The 7585-nt window shown below is 42.3% G+C and overlaps 1 protein-coding gene across 14 annotated transcripts in view; it reads right to left on the bottom strand.

Annotated features, from left to right (window-relative positions):
- LOC107264875 (probable nuclear hormone receptor HR3) overlaps positions 1 to 7585 on the bottom strand; it is an 88963-nt gene that overhangs the window by 14496 nt on the left and 66882 nt on the right. For 13 of the 14 annotated variants that reach the window (XM_025082089.1, XM_015733629.2, XM_025082086.1 and 10 more), the window contains 3 exons: positions 7067 to 7294; positions 624 to 789; positions 137 to 357 (listed from right to left, as the gene is read on the bottom strand). In XM_025082089.1, coding sequence (XP_024937857.1) covers positions 137 to 357; positions 624 to 789; positions 7067 to 7294 — 615 coding nt within the window. Of the gene's footprint in view, positions 1 to 131; positions 358 to 623; positions 790 to 7066; positions 7295 to 7585 lie in introns of all 14 variants that reach the window. The other variant, XM_025082090.1, reaches the window with a different exon arrangement.

Below are 7585 nucleotides of genomic sequence, written 5' to 3'. Positions count from 1 at the left end.
TTTATTTGAAAAAAAAAAAAAAAAACATGATTCTCTATATTCATATTTTTATCAGTGCTTCCAACCTTATCAACTTGTCTATGTTTACGTATATCGATATATATATATATATATATACACTTTTTTTTTCTCTTACCGGTGGTAACGACACTAGGCAGTACCCCAGTGGCAGTAACAGAGGGCGTGTCAGGTGCTACGGTATCGACTTGAGTTTGCGTTGGTCGTGGATCGTAGGCCGTCGTGCTGTCGACGTAATCCGCGCTGAGCTCGTAATTCGTTATCGCCTGATGATTGTAATAGCCCGAGGAGCCTGTACCGGGACCAGGAGACGCGTACTCGCTGCCGCCGTACGTGTAGCTGAAATGGCAAATAAGAAAGAAACATACAAATTAAAAGTATCGCATTCGCATATAACGTTTAATTAATTTATTTTTTTTTCTTTCTTTTTCTTTTCTTTCCTTGTCTCTCTAACGCAATCGAAAAGCCCAGAGAATCGGATCATCTGCTTTAGGCACCAGGAGACGACAAGTTTTTCGTGTCAGGATCGTCTTTCCTTGATCCGTACGGCAAATGGACCTCTACCGTGATGAGGCTTACAGTCATGAGATTTATCTTGTACTGACCCGCCGTTGTAGGAGTGATGCTGATCCGAACTGCTCGGGGTTTGGTGCTCGTAGACGCTGCTGTCCGGCGCCGTTTCGGATGCTGCCCTCATCTGCGCTCTATGAAATCTCACCTCGTCCTCCACCTTCTCCCGCTGCTTCTTCGACATCCGTCCAAACTTAACGGCTGTAACATTAACGGGATAGCCGAGCATTAGGCAAGCGCTTACGTACACGGACTGATATTAATTACGGGTACGCCGTTGTCTTATCTGGCGATAATTAGGCACACGATAAATATTAATGAGGGCGCGCACGTGTTGCGATTTACACCTTTAAGGTGGCTGCCTGTTAGGCACCAGTCGAGGTCACGTGTTACCATTAAAGGCTGCCGAAGCTTTCTCGCGGATCTCGAGGTCATCCGTGACCGATATGTGTATATATATATATATATATATATTGTATGAGCTCAGAGAGAATACCATCTCTGGTATCTCTGCATATGCTGACGACACAGTCATTATTCCTATGTGCCCCAAGACTCCAGAAAGGAGTAAAGACGGGCTGGCGACGTTGCCGATATCGAGGATATAAAGGGTGGCAAATAATACCAGTGATAATTAGGAAGAAAGGGGGATATGGCTGAGGACAGAGGAGCTCGCGCAATTAGTCGAGATAGAGAAGGGAGGCTGGATGATTTTCGGATTCTTTGAAACGACCAGACGACAAAGAGAGGTCTAACGACTTCGAATACAATCAAACCATCCGTAATCACTGGATATTAAATCTGCATGGCAAAGAACGTAGATCGCCGACTGGTCCGGGAACGGTGGATGCTGGGAAACAATTTTTAAGTCAGCGTACGACCATCCTAGCCGCAGGATGAGGTTGCTGATACCGGTGGGAGGGCGTTATGAACAATGGGATAAAAATTGGTGGAAAGAGGTGAAATTCCCGGAGGGTCGAGGAAATGCGAGGGAGAGGGAGAAGAGGGGGGGGGGGAAAGTAGAGCATTTAGAACGTCACGCTGCCAGAAGAGATCGTTAGGGGTAACAAAAAGCGTCGGGGGGCCGGAGCCGTCCATGCCACCTAGCGACAATATGCCGATTTTGAACGCGGTTTTATTTTGCAATAAAAAATAATAATAATCAATCAAATCTATGCCCTTTTCACGAATTCATCGTAGACGAACTTTGACCTCGCGTCCAACCCCTGCTCCGATTACGAAATCGTACTACTGATAACCACCGAGCCGAGGCCCGGCCAGCAGACCAACCTCCAGCTTTCCCATGAAGACACGAGTAAGAGCGTCCGAGAGGACCGTCAACCGACTTACCAAAGCCGCGCTGCTTAAATTCCTGAAACTTTAAGCAACCCCCCCCCCCCGGCTCTCCTGCCCCAAACTAAATACCATCAAACTAACAAACTTAAAGTCCCAATGAATATTCATAGAACAGAAGACAAGCCCTGCCAAACGCTTCTCGCAACAGCCCAAACGCGTCGATCGTGCCAGCGTACGTCGAAAGGTTAAAATAAAAAATCGTATCCCAAAATCCAATTCGATAAAACAACATAAACAGCGTTGGGCTCTGTTAAAGATCAAGGGGTGGTACGAAGAATTAACTTTTTGTCTTTCTCCTTCCTCCCCTATCCCCGTGTCGTCCCTCTCGCGCGGATCATCCCTACTTCGAAAAGAAAGCCAGGCGCATGCGCCGCGCGAGAACGCGGAAGCATAGTCCCTGGCTCGGTCGGTTAGGTTTGCCGCGTGACGTCACGGGACGCTTTACGTCACAATTCTGGCGAACCGCTAGCGCGCCCTCGGTATATATATATACACGTGCATAAGCACGTATGTATATATATATATATACAGAGAGGATGTTAACAGCGCGTCGAGCGAGAGGGAGAAGCACGTGACGTCAGACCAGCTGAACCGCTATGGGTATCGGTAGTGGGGGAACGCACAGGAGTGGGAACGGTTTACACGGCGGAAGGAGGAGCGGGACGGGGTTAGGGGAAGGGAGGGGAGGGACGACGTTGCATAGACGGGGAACGGTGGGAACAGGCGTGACAGGGAACGAGAAACGCGAAGGGTGATCGACCGAGTAGCAAGAGAGACGCCACCAGGAAGAACACGCGCCCGTCTTGCCTTGGTCTCTCCTATGCATTTTCTGGCCACTATATATAGGCGACACCGTACAGGAGGCTCTTATCACCGAGAACACCTCTGTATAGCCTGATAAACGACGCGCGTTGGCCGGTCGAATTTTTTTGAATGAGACGACCGAAATAGATAATCTCGAACAAAAATACACCGCGTCGCGGACGATTGTCGTTGTTTGTCAGCGACGTCTTTACGCGAGCCGAATATGGGAGAGGAGGGGAAGGAAGGGCCGTCCCCCCCACCCCAGCCGGTAAAAAATTATCCTTGACCGAAGAAAAAAAAATTTTTTTTTTTTTTTTAATTTCTTCTCCTTCACTATTTTTGAAACGGAAAAGCGAGAGGGTCTGGGTAAGTGACATGTTTTTACGAACAGGCAATTTTTTTACAGGTGCACAGAAATACGGATGCACTGTGAGAACTTCCGCGTGCTCGTACGACTCCGAGCTATAGGGTGATCGATATTTGCATGATGATTGATATGCTATATTTGACATAGAAAATGGGACAAATGAAAACAGACGTTTTCTATATTTAGCAATGCAATATTTGTTGCATGTGATATTCGTTTTATCGTTATGAATGTACGCTACTGTATACGGCGTGTACTGTTATACGAAAACGTAATAGCCGTGTGACATACGAACGTGCATTAAAAAAAAGAAAAGTACCGCTACGCGAATACATTGTGACGTAGGCGAAAATATAGGTCGCGAGAAGTCCCTCCACGAGTACAGGACGGGCGTTCTTTTTTAAAGATCGGGAATGACCTACGGGAAGCGTAAAAAAAATCGACGTTATTGACTGGCTATGCAAGTGACTATGCAATTTCCAATATTTCTCCTGTTAGCAGGAAAGACGAAAGTATCCTGAATCGAAGGCCTGGAAAAATAATTAAAAAAAAAAATATATCCGTGCGGGGTACAATCGGCATAGAAAAAGATGGCGTGACGAAAAATAAATTTTTTACGTCAATAACACTTCTTTGTTGGTTACGACGAATTTGCCTTGTACGAAATTTTAAACAATCGCCGTATGAAAGGTCCTGTAGCCTATACGTATAACATGGTCTTGCCTGCGTATAAGCGCTAAGGCACTAAAAACGCGCGAGCGATCGTAACAGAGTTTGATAAGCCAGCGAAGGGTGGGAGTCGTAGGAGAAGTCGATTCCGATAAGGGGTCATGCACCCCAAGTAGTACGCGTGCCACGACTAATGTCACTTACGTATATAAGCAGCAGCACCGATTCGAAAATATTTTCAATATGCGGTAGAGATACAACATAACCTGTAAGTTCTTTCGTAAGATTGATCCCATGCAGGTGAATATACGGATAGATAAAAAAAAGAACATGTTGTTATCGGATTACATAATCTTTCTTTTTTATCATCTATAAATCATCTCGTTTGGTCTTGAAACGCGAGTACTCGCCGTTACTTTAGTCAGTGCGTGAAGTTAGATTCTTTATATGTAGAATTAAAAAGACTGCACTCCGTTTGTGCTTACCAGTACCGTAAGAGTCATCTCCACGTGTCTAATGGCTTTTGAGAAAATGGAAAAATAAAAAAAAAAAACATCACTAGTCCAGTTTGTTTTTTTTTTTTACGAAATCCGAAATTAAAAAAAAAATATTTTATTGTACTAAATTTGTACCGCACAGCAAATTGTAACATCTACAAAAACGATCGAGATAAATGCGAATTACATCCTTTAAGGTCAATGTAAAATCGAATTTTCCGCTTTGTACCGTTGAAAATCAAGTGCTTTGCTGTAACGAAGCTGCAACCGTAACTACGTAATACTGTTCCAATTTGCTTATAGAAATTAATCTTCACAATGAAATCATCCAATTGAAGAGTCTTCCATTAAATATTATTGTGGCCGGTGGACCGTACGTCATAGTCGGATTGATTGGATATCATGGAGGAAAATGAAGACATGCGGTTGGTAATTACACAGGCTATGAAAAATGTATGCGACAATGAAAGGAATATGACGAACTATTAATAAAACCAAGAACCGTTTCAGACTACCGCCATGTAAATCCTATGCGCATACATAAAAAGTGATGGTCAGTAAAATTGACAACCGCGAAAGCAATTCGATGAAACATTGATAAGCGAACTTGTGTAGCGATAAGAGAGAAACATAAAAGCCGTGAATATAGTTAAAAGTAATTAAGAAATTTTTCGGATTAATTTTTAAGAATGAACAAATATTAAAACCTCGTCATTGTACCATATATAGTTCAAAATAAAATATAAATATTGTAAATAATAAAATTATTTTTTTTTTCAAAATCAAAAAAAGTCTTCAAATCAAATTTTAGATTAGAACCACGATACTGACCCTAATAAAATATAAAATGTAAATACTGCATATAGTACCAAAAATATGTTCAAGATACAAGAGAAACGTTTAAACAATTGTGTAAAAAAAGGGTTAATAAAGGAAAATTGTAAATTAGTATAAATAATTTAAGTATTGTAAATGTTATACCCTCATAGAAATTTCCCAGTCGTTCCCTTGAATGATAAAAAGGCTCTGGCGGAACCTAATCTAGGCATACCCAATAATGAAAACTTAACTAATATTTGCCGTGGCCTGCACAAGTTCGCTAAACCCCTAAACTACGTCAGGATTCCCAACAATGAAAATTTATCTGGTCCCGAATTAGGCAGCTCGCCTGGATGTAAATCTAAGTTCAGTTCAGACAATTTTCACGTTCCAGTGACAATTTTCTGATAGTACCTCATCAGCTGTCAGGACAGAATTAGCGTCTTCTAATCTGCCACGAGAGTCATAAAATATAAAAAAAAAAGAAGATTCAATAATAAATAATTATTGACTTGTACTCCGTAGTACAATAAACAAGATAGCCAATACAAGTCGCTAAATTACTTGGAGAGTCGATTTTCGACTGTGCAAAGCAGAAAACTCAATTTTCCATTGACCTTAAAGAACGCATTAATTTCCATCGTTTTTGCCAAAATTAAAATATACTCTGCGACACAAGAATTTACAAAATTAGGTACAATAAAATTATTTTTTTTTTTCAAATATTGGATTTAAAAAAACTGGGTATCCACAGCTCACGGTTTCACGTGTGAACGAAGCTTTACGTCATTCGTAACCAGTAGCCGCGATCAGCCGACGATCCACGAGTGCACTTCAATCCGTCTCCGGTAACGACGTTAAATATTTCGGCGATTATCGTGCACGACGACGTTAATCATCGTAGAGTGAGAGTACGCCTTTACATTATAAAATTTCGGATATCGGGTCTGGCTCGAAATATTTAATAAAAAAATACGACACGTACGCATCGAGTATTCGTCACATACGGCCGTTCATAAGATATTTGAATCGAAACACAGGTACAAGTGATGCCTAGAGTAAGGAGTCTCGGCGGGCCGTGCCCCGTACGGCGAAACGAAACGTCGCCTGTACTTGGCGCGAGACTCGACCGAGTCTCTTGATCGTTCCGGAATCATTTTAATCGTCGCTCGTCGCCCAGCGCGCGAACGTTTAAATATTTGCGATCGGTCAGCAATGTGAAGAATCGCGCCGAAACTATAGATTATCATTATCTGGTATTATTCTTTGATAAATACACTGTATCTTTGCACTCGGCACATTAAACAAGGTAAAAAGAGCTTGGTCATGTTCGAGAGACTAGAAGAAATATTTTGTTCCCCGATGACGTCATACGCATCGTGATATAAAAATCGGAAGGAATCGAGGATAAAAAAAAAAAGAGAATTCCTAATCGTGGACTTAATCGCGTGAATTTTAATTTGGGACTAAAGATGTGCCAGCCTCGCTATATATATATATATATGTATATATTAATATACACAGTGTCAATTTAACCCAAGTATACGTATATAACGACGCGTTAAGAATTTTCCTAAAATATGTTTTTTTTCCTTCTCTTTTTTTCCTTCCTCTTTCTCTTTTCAAAAGTTTCCACGAATTTCGTAGCCAATGAGTTTCTCGGAAAGCGAACGTCAACCACACACGTGATTTATCTTACACCAACACACGTCAATTTGTACCGGGGTCACCACGCTTTATGAGTTCAATTCATGTGAGGTCCATTACTGGACTGCGAAAGACCGCCAGAATCTTTCGCTCTCGCCCTTTGCAGCCACAGACTGCGCAGTGGTTCTCAGTCTCGACTTGAAAAACGCGACGTCAGCGGTGCTCAACCACACAGTTCCATGATAACCATTAGGTTTCCTGCTTCGATAAGGTCAATCGGTTGGGGTCGAAAATTTTTTTTTTTTTTTCAAAAACTCACCATCTCTGGACATGCCGAGTCGTAGGCACTTTTGCAGCCGACAGTACTGACATCGGTTTCTGTTTACGCGATCGACCACGCAATTCTTGTTTCGCGGACATTGGTAGTTCACAACGGACGACTGGGACCTCCTGAAGAATCCTTTGCATCCCTCGCAGGTGATAACCCCGTAATGGACGCCGCTGCTCTTGTCGCCGCAAACTTTGCACGGGATTATCTCGATCTGGGCTGTAATGAAAGTGAGAAAAAATTTTCATTGGATTAACGAGGGTACGATAATACAGACCCACATATATATACAGTATTGTTCACGGGAAACGCACCAGCTGAAATTGATGACAAACAGCTATTTCCATGAATCATAGCAGCGTGATAACGAAAAAAAGAAAGAAAGCGAATTAACGCGATAACATTATTAAAATCAGGAGCTTCGCAATCTTCCATATGTTTAACAAGGTTAAACAAATGCCTGGATTAACGAAATTTTTGAATCGCGCCCAACCTGGTACGTTTTCCGTG

The sequence above is a fragment of the Cephus cinctus genome, unplaced genomic scaffold (assembly GCF_000341935.2).
Source record: "Cephus cinctus unplaced genomic scaffold, Ccin1 Ccin1_scaffold0201, whole genome shotgun sequence".
Taxonomy (NCBI): domain Eukaryota; kingdom Metazoa; phylum Arthropoda; class Insecta; order Hymenoptera; family Cephidae; genus Cephus; species Cephus cinctus.
Note: the sequence above shows the minus strand (reverse complement) of the source record. Positions and strands in the feature narration are given on the sequence as shown.